This window comes from Achroia grisella, unplaced genomic scaffold (assembly GCF_030625045.1).
Source record: "Achroia grisella isolate CSIRO2021 unplaced genomic scaffold, CSIRO_AGI_Agris_v1 utg327, whole genome shotgun sequence".
Classification (NCBI taxonomy): Eukaryota; Metazoa; Arthropoda; class Insecta; order Lepidoptera; family Pyralidae; genus Achroia; species Achroia grisella.
This window is the reverse complement of record NW_026712799.1, coordinates 2938807-2956495: the sequence shown is the minus strand read 5'-3', so window position 1 is coordinate 2956495 and position 17689 is coordinate 2938807. Positions and strand designations below refer to the sequence as shown.

General features: G+C 41.2%; 1 protein-coding gene across 1 annotated transcript; it reads left to right on the top strand.

The window, feature by feature from the left end:
* The first annotated feature begins 1725 nt into the window (after positions 1 to 1725).
* On the top strand, positions 1726 to 17188 carry LOC131843602 (protein transport protein Sec24A). The gene is made up of 16 exons (XM_059192275.1): positions 1726 to 1866; positions 2040 to 3777; positions 5927 to 6029; positions 7122 to 7248; positions 7702 to 7889; positions 8301 to 8454; positions 9147 to 9304; positions 9487 to 9560; positions 10311 to 10462; positions 10598 to 10751; positions 11577 to 11752; positions 12362 to 12472; positions 12855 to 13039; positions 13787 to 14028; positions 14301 to 14537; positions 16383 to 17188. Exons 2-16 carry the CDS (start codon positions 2051 to 2053, stop codon positions 16492 to 16494), a joined length of 3900 nt encoding a protein of 1299 aa, XP_059048258.1. The 5' UTR covers positions 1726 to 1866; positions 2040 to 2050; the 3' UTR covers positions 16495 to 17188.
* The last annotated feature ends 501 nt before the right edge of the window (positions 17189 to 17689 follow it).

Here is a 17689-nt window from a genome sequence, read left to right as displayed (position 1 = left end):
CCCAAACAAAGATAAATTACCACAAACTTTACCTCTTTGTAATATTAGTATAAATACATGAACGTATGCAGGTTTTTTTTAAAGATGTGTATAAATTAGAGAGGTTTTATGGTAACGGGATTGATCAATCTACATTGCTGTGTATTGTACGTCGCTTTATTAAAAAAGAAGCGAGAGGACTCGACAAGATTATAGTCAGACTAGTCTTTAGAATAATTATTATTTTCTATATTGGCATACAATGTGTTTACCACAAAATAGTGTCGAAGCAACTCTATTGATGAAGTAAAGCAATTAATTTTTTTCATATGGTTTAATACTAGGAAGCATTGGCTATTCCTAGCATTAAACCATATGAAAAACACGCCTTCAGGCTGTTCATTACAATAGATATACTCTACTCTGGTATACTTATTTTACTCTTTGGATATACCAATCTATACATCTATACATAAAAATAAAATTGAAGTGCCTGTTTGTAATTTTGAAAATCTCGTTCTTTACTACAGAAAGTCGAAGAAGTCGAAGTCGAAGTCAGGTAGTAAAAAATAAAAACAAATTTATTTATTTTACTTATTGTGTAGTTAAAGTAAATAAAAGTTAACAAAGGAAACGTATTTAAACGGCAACCAGTGTCACAAGCAGGTGGCAGGTGTCATCACAAATGTTTGTGATCAAACTAACATAATTTAGTTACGGTTCGAAAGGTCAACCCGCCGACCTTTACAGAAGCAAGGTACATACACAAAAATAACATTTTTTACAATTTTTGTCTGTCTGTCTGTCTGTCTGTTTGTTCCGGCTAATCTCGGAAATGGCTGGACCGATTTTGACGGGACTTTTATTGGCAGGTGGCTGATGTAATAAGGAGTAAGTAACTTAGGCTACTATTATTTTAGAATAAAGTTAAATTCCACGGGGACGAAGTCGCAAGTGCAGCTAGTATGGGTATATAAATAGAATTCATTTTTATTGCTACAGATTAAAATGCGAATCAATTGTTACCCCTATGATAGACCAATTCAAACGGGGATTGGAATTATAACGATCTGAGCACAGGAACGAACCCCCTTTTTTCTTTTTTTAAATTTTAAAAATGCCTCATCATTGCCTCACAGAACATAAGTACCGCAGACCGGGCCCTTATTGCTTACCTTACACTTACAACTTTTGGCAATCTGCGTTGCATAGCATTAGAATCTTTACAAAAAATCTATTATTAGGTTGAAATTATAAAAATATAATTACAGTTACACGTCTACAATTATTAATGATAAGTTATATGTACCAAAATATTCTTTATAGCATTTTGTTCAAAAATATAGTCATTCTGTTAAACTTATATTCTCTTTTATGGCAATGTTATTTATACATACACTTACAAATTGTGCGAAAGGGACAAGTCTCTGTATCACGGTGTCTCAAACTTATTGAAGAAAATACTTAATTTGTGGAAGAGACTGCTGGAATAAATTCTTCTTATTGAAAAATATGTTGCCATCTCTTTTATTCATTGCTAGTGTTTTATTTGCGTGATATGCTTGGCAATGTAAAATATATGCCGGATATTCATACAATTTTTTTTTGTTTATTCAATTAATCTGTTCATTTTTGGTTCGGTTATTCATTAATCTGTATAAGTCGTCCATCGTTAGAAACGTCAGTATTTTTGACATATAATGTCAAAAAGTCAATCTGCAGAGGGCGCTGTTAATAGCTCAGCCACGTAAGTCAGGGTTGTATTTTTGTTCCCAAGAATATTAAAAAGACAAGAAGACAATTGAGAAGAGAAGATTTGTGAGGATGGTTTAATACTTTAAAAGTGTGTTTAAAGTTCTCTTGTGTATATATTTCATCTTTATTGCGGTAAGTTTATATTTCATTCTTGTTGGTTTCTGCCCTATTATGAGTGAATTAGCATGTTTTAATTAATCTATGACAATAATTATCAGATAAGATATTGTATTGGAGTTGTTGGACAAGCATCACATTACTATATTTGTAATATATTGTAAATAAAGGAATAACATTGTTTTCAGATTCATCAGCAATGTCGAATTTACCACCTAATCCTTACAATAGTAACACTGGGGCACCGTTTACGAACGCAAACCCAGGTCCTTCATTGTTTAGTCACAGCCAGCAGTTTAATCAGGCACCGATAAGCCAATTACCACCAGGTCAACTGCCACCTGGATATTCTGGAATAAAACAAGATACAAACTCAAATAGCCCTCTCCATGCTTATCAGAACAGTGGTCTGCAGAATATGAACAATTATAACCAAAGTGCAAGCAGTTCTCCTGCGTTTAATAATCCAGGGGCGGTAATGCCCCAGACAAGTCTGCAGTCATCACCAATGAGGCCACCTATAAAGCAAACTTCTATGGCTCCTAGTCCCAATTTTCAATCGGCAAGTCCAAGACCAGTTTCTAATGCTAACCCTTCACCATTACCTCCTCCAACTAATTTTCAAGCACAGTCAAGACAAATTAATGACAATGCACCACCTCTCAATCCTTCTAGTCAATATAATCAGCCTTTTGTGAATGGACCATCTATTGTTTCATCTCAGCGCCCTGTATCTCAGTCTCAGATCCCATATTCTGCACCATCAAGTACCTTTAATACTGCACCTAATGGTAATAGATCTCCCGCCAATTTTGGGCCACCCCCTATAAATTCAGCTTATGGGCCGCCTACATCAATACCTCCAGCATCATTAGCAAATCAACCAATTTCGGGACCACCAAGAAATGGCCCTCAGTTAACTGGACCTAATACAACAAGACCTCCACAATTAGCTACTTCAACTGGTCCTTCTCTACAACCTGGCTGGCCAGTGGGATTTAATGGTCCTAATTTTGGTCCACAACCAGGACCTCCTTCTGGGCCTCCAAGTGTTGTACCTGGAGGTGATCTGGGAAAAATGGCTCCTGTTAGCGGTCCCCTCACAGGACCTCTGATGAGTGCTGGTTCTATACAATCAAATCCTGGCCCTTATAAAAATGGACCTTCAGGTCTTAGTCAACCAGTGGGCTTTCCTGTTCCTCCTAGTAGTCAGGCCATATCACAACATAACTCTACTGGTCCATTAAATTTACCACCAAGATCCCAAGGTCTACCTTCTGGCCCCCATAGTTTGCCACCAATGGGAAATCCAATGGTTCCTCCGTCAATTGGACCACCAGGTTTCCCAAGTATTCCACCTGGTTTCTCGGGAGGACCACCTGGTCTCCCTACTGGACCGCCTGGTCCCCTTAATGGACCACCTGGTCTTCCTACTGGACCGCCAGGTCCCCCAACAGGACCTTCAGGTCTCCCAAGTGGACCTACAGGTCTCCCAAGTGGACCTCCAAGTCTTCCCACTGGACCTCCGGGTCTTCCATGTGGACCTACTGGTCTCCCAAGTGGACCTCCCAGTCTCCCCACTGGACCTCCCGGTCTCCCAAGTGGACCTACTGGTCTCCCAAGTGGACTAGCCAAGGGTAATATGCAGAGTCGGTATCCTCAGATGCAACAGACTAATTATATCAATCAGCAACCAATGCCAGCACAACATAACATAGGACGACAACCAATACAACAATATGGCGCACAAGGATTAACCCAGCAAATGGGTCAGTTGAGTGTGACAAAACAGGGTTATGATCAACTATGGGGCCACCAGATGATAGATCTCCTACAGTGCAGACAAGTTTTACCTGATTATCCAGAGGATCCACCAGAGATACGACTTGGGCCTCAGTTTGCTGAATCATCTAACTGCAGTCCAGAGTGAGTATATTTTTCTGTTGTAACTGCCTTAAGTTACTGCTTATAGGGAAGTGAAATTTATCTTTATTGATCACAGTGTGTAAACATCTGATGATAGCCTAAATCTAAACAAAATATGTAGGCTGTGTGTAGTATAGTGTATAGGATCTGATAAAAACCAGGAGCCATTAGTACATGAGTTTAAAATTGTGTTATAATAATTATTAGACTATGATTTTCTTGTAGAACTTCCCTGTTTTGAACTAACTTGATATTCTCCGAAGAGACTACAGTATGAAAAAGTTAATATAGGTAGTGTGTCTACATTTATTTATGCATATTGTTTATCTTTTATACTATACTACATTATACATTTCATAGATTAGTCTAGGGTCTAGTCTGAATTTAGATTGGACTTGTATTGGATTAGAATTGGACAATCAATCGGATACTCCGTTTGGTCCAAGATATCTAAATTTATGTCCTTCACAGATCTTCAAGACTTCCCTATATTCTAAGACTGTGAAATAGTATTTTCATGTCAACTGTGCATATTACTTACCAGATTACTTGTAGGATAATCAGTAACCAAGTCCAATATCCAATGAGTGCTAGGCATTGAACTTTGTGCACTCTACTGAGCTCTGATAAATCTGGCAAATTCTAGAGATATGGAGCGTTGGATTGTTTGAATATGTAACTTTACTTAATCCTGGAGTTGAATGAAAATTATTTGGTTTTCATATTAGAATGAGCTAGTTTGTATGTGTGATATCTGCAAGAAAATATTAAAATGATTAATTATAATAATAATAATAATCTCAGGATAATTCATACAGCGTCATCTAAAACCAAGTTAAGCTAAAGCTTGTGTTATGGGTACTAGACAAGTGATACAAATACATAGATATTTTATTTTTGTAAATACATACATGTTATAAATAGAAAACACCCAGACCAATACAAAAAATCATACTCATGAATATAAATGTTTGTGCCTTGCGAGGAATCGAACCCGCGACCATCGGACGCAAAGCGGTTGCTAGACCGCTAGACCGCCGAGGTCGTCAAATAATGAACGCTTATTGTACCTGGATATTTATCTTTATATTTGCTCAAACAAGTTACAATTTTTTATCAGTAATTAACTAGATACATATATAATATTACATTACAGAATTATTTTAAGGTAGTATTTATAAAGTATTAGAGTTGTTAAAATTATGCCTAAAATGAAAAAATAAATGCTTTACAACTTTACAATACTCCATCTGTATTATCTAAACGATTTTATACTTATAATGATTTTATGTTATTGTTAAATGAGTATTAAGATTTGTGCAGCTGTTGTCACAAAAGAAGTAATCATATCAGTATTTTTATGTAATGGCAGACAATGGTTGTAGTTATCAGAGAGATGATAATATCGTGTCCGATTGCATCATTGATAAAATGTAGTTGGGATTCAGAGTATAAATGTCCTGAATGAGATGACATCCAGCTGATAGAAAAATAATGTATTATTTGACATGTTTTATTGTATTTTATGGCTTCAGTATATATTAAAAAAGTCTCTTAAAATGATCTATAATAGATACTAGTTGAGCGGTTTTGGCGCTCATCCCGCCTTAATATCGGAGATGTTAAAACTGAGTTTGATAAATATCCAGTTGTTATTAAAAAAACAGTATGTCATATAGTACATAAAAATGTGTTCTTATCTCCTATAAGCAATCTCTTACAGACAACCCAGATAGATATTACCATTTCTAGAAATCTTTTTATGGAGAATATTCTTTACATTATCGTCAATCAAATAATATACTTTACAATTAACAACCATGCTATATAAAAGTACCTTGTATCGGTAGAAATAACATTGTTGTAGGCTACATTGTGTAATATAATAATAATAATTTAAATATTTCTTCTCACAAACATGATATTAAATACATATAGTATTTTTGTATAACACAATCCAAAAATTTACTATTACAATTACCGCTAGAAGCTGGTGTCTGAAATAGGTATAATATGTAATACATATTACCAGGCTCAGAATATGCATGTAATATAATTAACATTCAATAAAATATAATGCTAATTTTACACCATTTATTATTATTGTATAGATTGTGTTTTAATAATTATTTGTCTATGTCATTTACAGCATCTTCAGGTGTACGATAAACCGTATACCTGAAACAAATAAACTATTGGAAAAGTCGCGGTTGCCACTAGGAATATTGATTCATCCCTTCAAAGATTTGAATGTGAGTATTTTTGTTGAAATGATATTATGTTTATATCACACTTTAATTAATTGTAACTTTTTATTATCTCTGATAACCCATTGGTAATCACGAAGGAATGTAATATAAAAAAAAAACAATTGTAACAAGCATCAAAAATATTAATTTTTGTCAATCTGTCATACATTTTTTAATAGTCTGTATAGATCTGAAGTATACTGTAAAATGTTGTCTGTGTCTCATCTCAGTCTCACCAATTTCAGCCTATGATTAGAGTTAGAGAGATGCAGATGATTTTGTGTCAACTCTATGTGGCTGAAGTAAATCCATGTAACAATTATTTATTTGATTTGTATTATTTTAATTCTTATTACCATCAATCAATGTGAAAATCTTAGTTTAGTCGCTGAACGGAATACTAGGATTCCAAGCGACATCCTAGCTCTAGCTCTATTCATTGCTTGATGAAGCCTTATCGTCAGAGGCGAAATGTAGCGTAAATGTAGCTTACATGGGTGGAGATTCAATATCAGTGTAAAGTTGATCACCAATAGTGAAGATGGTTAGTTTGTGGTCTGACATGTTAACAGTAGCAGAATAAAACAAAATGATATTAAGCAATTACCAAATGACATCGCAAAACAACACCTAATTAGATAAAATATTCTTATAATAATATACAAAAAACCTGCGATGACACTAGGAGGCTTCTGCGCTTCTGGGAAGAGTTTGGCTGGCAACTTTAGTAGTAGTCTCGGCTGTTTTTTTTTGTGAATAATAGTGGAATGGTGCACCCGCCTGAGGTAGCGGTTTACGCTGGCGGTGCACCAGTGGAGGATGACAAGATGAGTATGAAGTCAGGTCAGTTAGCCCATTAGTTTAAATTCATGGCGAATTTACCACGATGGTTTTCACGGGGAATCGAGTGGAGGTCAACTTGACATAGTACATTGCTAGATGAGGTCATGAGTCCACATTACTAACGATCCCCTTCCCCCCTAGTCTCGGCTGTACAACACGGCACAAATGAGAGGCTGAGTACGGATAACGGAATCCGACTAACTTTACCAATATATAAAAGAGAAAGCTGTAATAATATTTATTTATTTGCAGCACTTGCCTGTGATTCAGTGTTCTACAATAGTTCGGTGTCGCGCGTGCCGCACCTATATCAACCCCTTCGTGTATTTTGTTGATTCGAAACGATGGAAGTGCAACCTCTGCTATAGAGTCAATGATTGTAAGTTTTTCACTCAAATATAATTCATTATATGAAGTTATACATAAACCAGTTGTTCATACTAAATATTATAAATATATAAATGACGGCCACCGTGGTCCTCGTAGTTTAGCACACTGCCTTACTTGAGACGGTTAACGGTCTGGATATTTTCTATGCATATTATGTATGTATTTACAAAAAGAAATGTATCCAGTATTTATATCAGTTGTCTAGTACCCAATACACAAAATCTGTTGAAAATGGGACTACATAGCGCTGTGTATATTGTCCAGGGTTATTGTTATAAAATTAGATGTAGATGTACATATTTAATTAGTAATTGTCTCACGTAAATTTCTCACAATTAATAATGTTTTTTACTTATATATACGATGGTTTATGGTTGTTTTATTTATTTTAGGTTCTAGACATGTAACATTTAATATATTTAAATCATTGTTAACTTTGTAGTGCCCGAAGAATTCCAATACGATCCAGTGAGTAAATCATATGGGGACCCGTGTCGGCGTCCGGAGATCAAGTCCGCCACGATAGAGTTCATAGCGCCCAGCGAGTACATGCTGAGGCCGCCGCAGCCTGCCGTCTACCTGTTCCTCTTGGACGTGTCTCAACTTGCACGAGAATCAGGCTACCTGCAGGTCAGTGGGCAATGAATGCTATTTGAAATGCAAGCCATGTATATAATAAAACCACCGTTTTTTATGTATCTATGTTTATATTATATATTTATATCCTCGCCTAGTAGTTTACCCTAAAAGTAAGGAGGTCCAATTTGCTTAACATATATTGGTACAGTAATAAAACTAGTATCTCATGTACCAGATATCTTCAGTAAACTTGATAGTATTTTTTAAAATTCATTCACTCTGTTCACTCAGTCTCATCATAAGAAGAATGAGCAATCGGAAGTAAAGCGGTGTGCTAAACTGCTAGACCACCGATACTGTCTGATCTGATAATATTTTCAGCATTATAAGATTTAGGTTAGTCTTTTTTTTTATACAAAAACATTCCTATGATTTATTAGATTTCCTATTCGTCATTTCCAGGTAGTATGTGACACGCTGAAGAATAACTTAGAGCAGCTGCCCGGCGATGCCCGCACACAAGTAGGCTTCATCTGTTTCGACGCACACATACACTTTTACTTCATGAGCGACGGCCTCACGCGGCCCAAGGAGATGACTGTTTTAGACATTGATGGTAAGAGATTCAAGGTTTATAATTTTGCGAATGTATTACTGTCTGTTGGACCACAAACAAGAATTTTAATTGAGGTTGTGGTTACTCTTTTGTCATTGGCAAAAGTTGAATGTATGAAACTGTTTGTTGAGGTGGTCCATCTATACTAATGAATCACATTTCCCTCCCGGTTTGCCAACTTGTTCCGCAAGATACCTTTCTAGAAGGAGATTGCCAATGCACTTGGACCATGTAGTTGATAGTAGTATGTTAAGAGTTTTTTTTATTGATTATAATGGAATGGTGCACCCGCCTGCGCTAACAGTTTACGCTCGTGGGGCACCAGTGGAGGATAAGTATGGTGTCCGTTCAGTTAGCCCATCATGACATATTCAACAGGAGCTTATCACATGGAAGTCAACTTGACACAGTATATTGCTAGCAATGGGTTTGTAGCATCATACGCTAACTGCTAGTTTAACGCGAGCGCCTTGCTTATATAATCTTGGTGCGACCGGGAGCGCGCTTGTATTGCTGTCTCACTTTCTCACTCTCTGCATTACCTGATTAGATGTCCACAAATACGATCAAGATAGTGGTTTCATTACTATGTATATTGAGCCACTATACTATAGTCTACATTACTAATAATCCCATCGCCTCCTATGTTAAAAGATTGTTATGATATTTAAATGATGAATTGTATTGTTAAGACGTGTTCCTGCCGTCTCCCGAGTCGCTGCTGGTGAACTTGGGCGAGCGGCGTGAGCTCATCAAGGAGTTGCTGACTGTACTACCACAGCGGCACTCCACTCCTGGAGTGGCAGCTTCAGCGCTCGGTGCAGCGCTGCAGGCAGCCTACAAGCTGATGGTGAGTGATACTGGATCTATTCAGCATTTGTAAATTTAATAGAACGGCCTCAGTGGTACAGCGGTTTTGGAAAGAAAAAATATGTATAATAAAATATTCGTGTAAAACACACTTAGGTATCCGTGTTATAATATAATGTTATATGATCAATACCCAAGATTTATGTGATCTTTTTGTTCTAGGCTCCAACTGGAGGTCGCATCACTGTATTCCAAACTTGTCTTCCTAACATTGGACCTGGAGCATTACAATCACGGTAAGTTTATTTTATTGCACGCAACTTAATATTGTTTCATTATTCACCCATATTATACTTTTGCTTTAAAGTCTCACATACAACAAAGTAAAAACTACGGAATCGGAAATTCATATTTTTAGTACATGCTTTAAATTCGATAGTCATGGGTTCGATTTTATATCGTCGATGTTAGTTAGATACTTACACATCTACTCATGAGCATGATTGTTGTATTTTCTGTTTCTATGTATATTTGGTCTTGTTGTCACTTCACAGACACTATATCGTGTACATCGTATTTCATAATGAACTTAAGAGTATATTATCCAAAGTGCTTTAAAACATTAGTATTTGATATTTTGTTTCTTTGTCATTTTCAGTAATAAAATATTTATTGATAGATAAGTTATTACTTATTATTTAATTGATTGATTAATATTGTTCCGTTTCTTTACTCCCAGCTTGTACTTTTTGAACTGTGTTAAGATCTTTCCATCTTGGTCTTTCTTTTGTTGTTTGTTAGAGACACGAAAATGAACCCAAAAAACCCAATAGGAAGATGACGCAAAAAGAACAACAGGAAAATTATGGTACAGAATAACAAAAGATAGACCGAAATGGAGAGATCTTAAAAATAAATCGTGTGAGATTTAGTAGAACGATCTGTAGTATAAAGAAAATGAATTCCCTCATCTTATTTTCCTTGTCTTGCTACTACGATACCGGTCTCTCAGGTACTGTGGTATAAACAAAAGTAATTGTTCGCAGCGAGGATCCGAACGCGCGGTCCGCGAAGGAGGTGGCGCACTTGAGTCCGGCGACCGACTTCTACAAGCGACTGGCGCTCGACTGCAGCGGCGCGCAGGTGGCCGTCGATCTCTTCCTCCTCAACTCGCAGTATGCGGACCTTGCCACGCTTAGTGAGTATCCTTTTTTTAAAGGTTAACTTTTAGTGTTTATATCTGTTTATGAGTTACAATCTCGTGTCCTACTCTCAAAAAACGACAAGTGCTAACAGGTGGACTGGTAGTATAAATGTATTGTGTTGTTCGCAGGCGGCATGAGCAAATTCAGCGCGGGCTCGGTGTACCAGGTGGCGATGTTCCGGGGCGACCGCACGTGGCAGGCGGCCGGGCTGGTGCGACAACTCACGCGCTACCTCACCAGAAAGATCGGCTTCGAGGCCGTCATGAGGGTCCGCTGCACCAGGTACACTATACACTACCACACTCATTACTTCATTTTTTTTTATTACTTTCATCACACATAGATTGATTTTTATTTTATTTACATGAACATTCATTAGGTTACTGGAACCCTATGATTATAAATGTTTGTAGCATGCGAGGAATCAAACTGGCGACCATCGGAGGTAAGGCGGTGTGCTAAGCCGTTAGACAACCGAATTCACCACCACCGAAGAAATTAAATATATAGTAATATGTATATGTTATAATAATATTAGAGATTATTTTATGGAAGGTGGTACATATGACATATGAATGTGTATTTACATGGATTGAATGTGGTTATCATCATAGGCAGAGGTAGGTCCAAAAAGAGATGGGTGGACTGTATGAGAGATGTAATGGCATGAATGGGAGTAATTAATGAGATGACTGTGAACAGGGATGAATGAAGAGAAAAACATATTACATCAACCCTAAATAAGGGGGATAAGGAAGAAGCAGATGATGAATTGATGATGATGATGGTGATGATAATCTATACATATAAATAAAATTAGAGTGTCTGTTTGTAATATTGAAATAACCTGTTGTTACTACATCCATATGAATATAAATACGGTACATACACCATAATAACATTTTTACAATTTCGGTCTGTCTGTTTTTCCGGCTAATCTCTGAAATGGCCGGACCAATTTTGACGGGACTTTTTTTGGCAGGTAGCTGATGTAATAAGGCGTAACTTAGGCTAATTTTATTTTTGAAAAATAAAATAAAATTCCACGTAGACTATGTCGCGGTAACAGCTATTATTATAATAATAATATACTATATTAACCAACAGGGGTATATCGATCCACACATTCCATGGCAATTTCTTCGTGCGCTCAACGGATCTGTTATCTCTACCGAATGTATCACCTGACGCCGGCTTTGGAATGCAGCTCAGTATTGAGGAGTCACTTGCTGATCTCCAACAGGTCTGCTTTCAGGCTGCCCTACTGTATACTAGTAGTAAAGGTCAGTATAACCACATCAAAGAATGCTAATATATTAAATAGCCTATTTTGCTTTAGTATTAATTGTATTATGGCTATTAGTGGGTTTCTTTTCAGTTTTTCTCAGTTCGAATGTACTCCGAACTGACGGTAGATTTGACATATCATAAGAGTCTGTAATAGACCTACATGAATAAACATATTTTGATATGAATGATTGATTAAAGTTTTTACTAATGTTATAGGAAAGGCAAACAGCCGACTGCTCACTTGATAGTAAGCTAAACCTGTATCATGTAGGTCCTACATGCACGATGAACTATGAAGCACTATGCACATCACATTATCACGTGACATCCTTAATACAACTCATGCGTTGCCATGCCAGAGAACTAAGATGTCATAAGATGCCTCTCATTCTCAGTAAATTTACTGAAAAGAAAAGGCAGTAACACAGCTTTCAAAGCAAGCTGCTTGGCGGCTGAAGTAGGTAACACAGAGTTTGTATGCGTGGGTGCAGACGATTCTTTACAGTTTACTGATTGGAATTGTTGTTTAAAGAAATATTTTTTTTATCACCTATGAGGCGATTTAACGGGCATGAGTGAAACCAAATGATGTGTTATTATAGGAGAGAGACGTATTCGCGTGCATACCCTGGCGTTGCCGCTAGCGAGTAATCTACCCGATGTGTTGCACTCTGCCGACCAGGCCTGCATCATAGGTCTACTGGCCAAGATGGGTAAGTACACAAATTTTTATTCTGTGTTTAATCTTGTATAAATTCAGTTGTTTATTTTTGTCACTAGATGTCGTTGTTAAATTTTTACAAGGTGCTAATTTTTCGTTTTCGACTAAGGTATAAATTGTGGCATGTTGTTAATTTCCCTTCGAATCGATCCTCGTCCAGTTTATTACGACTACGAATTCGAACGTCGAATTTCGACAGGCGGGAGTAGGCTTTCAACCGCTTCATAAGTTCTTCCGCGGGTTAGATTAGAGTAGTCCGAAAAGAAATATATTGATTTTACTTGTGGACATTGATAACGTGTCGTGGTAATCGCACTCCCATGGTCTCGGTCCTCGGCGTCCGAGTAGAGTACAAAAGAATCGGTGTATTGCAGCCGTGGACCGGTGCGTGAGCGCGAGCATGTCGGAGGCGAAGGAGGCGCTCATCAACGTGGCCGTGGACGCGCTGTCGGCGCACCGCCTCGCGCAGAACCTGCCGCCCGGCGCCGCCAGCCCCGCCCTGCACGCGCCCGCCGCGCTGCGCCTGCTGCCGCTGTACCTGCTGGCGCTGCTCAAGCGGGTACGCCCCCGTCTGTACTCTAGTGCTGGTCTCCAGCCCCGCCCTGCACGCGCCCGCCGCGCTGCGCCTGCTGCCGCTGTACCTGCTGGCGCTGCTCAAGCGGGTACGCCCCCGTCTGTACTCTAGTGCTGGTCTCCAGCCCCGCCCTGCACGCGCCCGCCGCGCTGCGCCTGCTGCCGCTGTACCTGCTGGCGCTGCTCAAGCGGGTACGCCCCCGTCTGTACTCTAGTGCTGGTCTCCAGCCCCGCCCTGCACGCGCCCGCCGCGCTGCGCCTGCTGCCGCTGTACCTGCTGGCGCTGCTCAAGCGGGTACGCCCCCGTCTGTACTCTAGTGCTGGTCTCCAGCCCCGCCCTGCACGCGCCCGCCGCGCTGCGCCTGCTGCCGCTGTACCTGCTGGCGCTGCTCAAGCGGGTACGCCCCCGTCTGTACTCTAGTGCTGGTCTCCAGCCCCGCCCTGCACGCGCCCGCCGCGCTGCGCCTGCTGCCGCTGTACCTGCTGTACTGGCGTTCCTAAATTAAATACAAGGATATATTTATTTCCTTATTTCTGTCATTTGAACGAATGACTGGACATCCATTACTCAAGTTGTAGTGACTAGTCCGCTGTGACTGATAAATTTTGCTACTAAATTGAATATTTAATATAGTCCTTGAAAAAAATTGTGCACTTGTAAGACTATTTCTATTGCATTAAACTCTGTATGTATTGTTAGTATCCGTAAATAATAAGTATTTCTTTTATACAGAAAGCATTCCGCACGGGCGTCTCGACAAGGCTGGACGAGCGCGTGTCGGACATGTGCGACATGAAAACGATGCCGTTGTCGCAGCTGCTGCGCGCTGTGTACCCCGACCTGTATGCGCTGCATACGCTACACGAGTACTTGGACCCCAAAGATCCCTACGACCCTCACGACATCTGCGATATGCCAGCTGTGGATGAAGATCCAGCACCGGATCCGCCGCGGATGCATCTCACCGCTGAAAGGTTTTCGATTCATATCCGTTTTAACAACTTAATTAAACATTCAAAAGTGTTTGGAATTGATTTGATCATTGATTTTCCCGTAGGAGTTGTTGTAATAATTAATTATTAAAAAAAGATGCTATAGCAGTCACGATTGACACATGAATGTGCGCGCGGTGTTTCGCGTTCTCTTTGTCTATATTTACATATATAATTTTTCTCGCATTAAAGTCAATTCTAGCGTGGAAAGAGCGTATGTGCAAAAGCAGCTAATGACAAGTCGATCGGTGCAGGATAAACTCTAACGGCGCGTACCTGCTGGACGACGGCGAGACGATGATCGTGTACGTGGGACACGCGGTGGGCGGCGGATACCTCTCGGAGACGTTCGGTGTGACCGCGCACAGCCAGCTGGCGGACGAGGCGCGCAGCCTGCCGCGGCTGCCCACGCGCGGCAGTGCGCTGCTGCACGCCTTCATCGACCGCCTCAACGAGGAGCGGCCCTACGCGGCCGGCGTGCTCGTCCTGAGGTCAGTCAGTCAGTCAGTCAGTCAGTCAGTCAGTCAGTCACACACCAGCTGGCGGACGAGGCGCGCAGCCTGCCGCGGCTGCCCACGCGCGGCAGTGCGCTGCTGCACGCCTTCATCGACCGCCTCAACGAGGAGCGGCCCTACGCGGCCGGCGTGCTCGTCCTGAGGTCAGTCAGTCAGTCAGTCAGTCAGTCAGTCAGTCAGTCAGTCACACACCAGCTGGCGGACGAGGCGCGCAGCCTGCCGCGGCTGCCCACGCGCGGCGTGCGCTGCTGCACGCCTTCATCGACCGCCTCAACGAGGAGCGGACATCCTACGCGGCCGGCGTGCTCGTCCTGAGCTCACTAAATCAATCATTCAATCATAGTCCTCACACACCAGCTGGCGGACGAGGCGCGCAAACTCCGCGGTATGCCCACGCGCGGCAAATAATAAGTGCTGCTTTCATCGACCGCCCGCGGGAGTCTCGACCCTACGCGCCGGCGTGTCGTCCTGAGGTCATGTGCGACATGAAACACACCAGCTGGCGGACGAGGCGCGCAGCTGCCGCGGCTGCCCACGCGCGGCACGCTGCTGCGCCTTCATCGACCGCCTCAACGAGGAGCGGCCCTACGCGGCCGGCGTGCTCGTCCCCAGGTCAGTCAGTCAGTCAGTCAGTCAGTCAGTCACGTCAGTCACACACCAGCTGGCGGATGAGGCGCGCAGCCCGCCGCGGCTGCCCACGCGCGGCAGTGCGCTGCTGCACGCCTTCATCGACCGCCTCAACGAGGAAACATTCAAACGCGGCCGGCGTGCTCGTCCTGATTTCCCGTAGGAGTCAGTCAGTCATAATTCAGTCATTCAAAACACACCAGCTGGCGGACGAGGCGCGCATTGACACATGCCGCGGCTGCCCACGCGCGGCAGTGCGCTGCTGCTTTGCCTTCATCGACCGCCTCAATAATTTTTCTCGTCCTGAAAGTCAATTCAGTCGTGGAAAGAGCGTATGTCAGCACAACCAGCTGGCGGACGAGTCGCGCAGTGCAGGATAAACCAACGCGCGCGTACGCTGCTGCACGCCTTCATCGACCGATCAACGAGTACGTGGGACTACGCGGCCGGCGTGCTCGTCCGGAGACGTCGGTCAGACCGCACACACCAGCTGGCGGACGAGGCGCGCAGCCTGCCGCGGCTGCCCACGCGCGGCAGTGCGCTGCTGCACGCCTTCATCGACCGCCTCAACGAGGAGCGGCCCTACGCGGCCGGCGTGCTCGTCCTGAGGTCAGTCAGTCAGTCAGTCAGTCAGTCAGTCAGTCAGTCAGTCACACACCAGCTGGCGGACGAGGCGCGCAGCCTGCCGCGGCTGCCCACGCGCGGCAGTGCGCTGCTGCACGCCTTCATCGACCGCCTCAACGAGGAGCGGCCCTACGCGGCCGGCGTGCTCGTCCTGAGGTCAGTCAGTCAGTCAGTCAGTCAGTCAGTCACACACCAGCTGGCGGACGAGGCGCGCAGCCTGCCGCGGCTGCCCACGCGCGGCAGTGCGCTGCTGCACGCCTTCATCGACCGCCTCAACGAGGAGCGGCCCTACGCGGCCGGCGTGCTCGTCCTGAGGTCAGTCAGTCAGTCAGTCAGTCAGTCAGTCACACACCAGCTGTGTTGTCAATTATATATAATATAGTTGCCAATAATATTATTACCTGGAGATAATACCTAATATCTATCTATACACAAAAAAAATACAAATAAAGAAAAAAAAATATATAATATTAGTGTGATCTGCCTGGTTCGGTATATATAGTAATACAAACTGAAACCAGGAAACATGATCGTCAATCTGTTATATATCTGTTTCTATATTTATTACAGGGACAATTCACCAACCCGTTCGTTATTCACGGACCGACTACTAGACGACCGCGTTGAGTCCGCTTTCTCCTACTACGAGTTCTTACAGCACGTGAAAACCCAAGTGAAATGAGTGTCGAGTGATAAGCCAGTGACTTTTATAACGGACTCGCCCACTCAGCGGCTCGAGGTGACAAACAGACGGTAGTGAAGACTCGACGCCACATATGTGTCACTGCCCTAGGTTTGATAAGTAATTTACGAGTTGTGTTGTACGCTTATTGATAAATTCCAAAATTATAAATTATGAAAATTCAACCTTATACAAAAGTCGATTTTTCTAAATTATTATTTTTTGGGTTAAAGCAGTTTATTTATTTATTGAGCGTTCGATGTACTCTACGATACAGTTCGAAAATAATATATTTACGCAATTATAAAAAGTTTACTACCATGTAAATAGTTTATTTATATACACTAGTTGTTACCCGCAACTTTATACCCATAGCAATAGTACTCAATTTACTATCTATTTTGAAAATTGTAGGTTAAATTATTCTATGTCATTCTTCAAGATTCAAACTATCGCTGCACGAAAATTCAATACAAATGGTTTATTAGTTTAGGAGTTAATATGTAACAGACCCTTAGTAATATTAGTAAATGCTAGCTGAGCCAACGCCCTCGTCCAATGAATTTGAAATGAAGCAAAGACTAAATTTTAAGCGAAATATATGATACATTAGTGAAAACTACACTCAAGTCGGTTAAGTCATTTCTGAGATAAGCGCGCACAAAGAAACAGATGAAAAATATAAAAATCATTTTGTACTCTATTACGTTTAAAGTCCCCCAATAACAGTTTTTCATTTAATCTTCTACGTGCAGACAGCAATCGGTTACATAAGTAGTTATATAATAATTATTTTATAATATACATATATATGTAAGTCGTGAATGGTTAAGGAATTAACAACACGTTACTTCCGTTGTAATACGTTGTAATGGTATATAGCTATATGGTAGGGGATCGGACAGTGGTAATGGTTTCGAATTGGTATATACATATGTTACTTAGATACTTTTTTTACCCAAATACAGATTAATTCTAAACAGTAAAAATTGTTTGTTTTTGAAAAGTGGAAAAACGTCTTGTAATAATGGTTTCATATTTTGATTTGCCGTAATGGTTTCATACGTTTAATTTGTTTAGAAATATGCAGTGTGTTGTTTTGTTTCTAACAATACTATAAACCGATAAAATCTAAGTGCCACGATACAATAGTATACTTCCGCCTTAATGCAGACAATAACAGCTGTAAGTACAC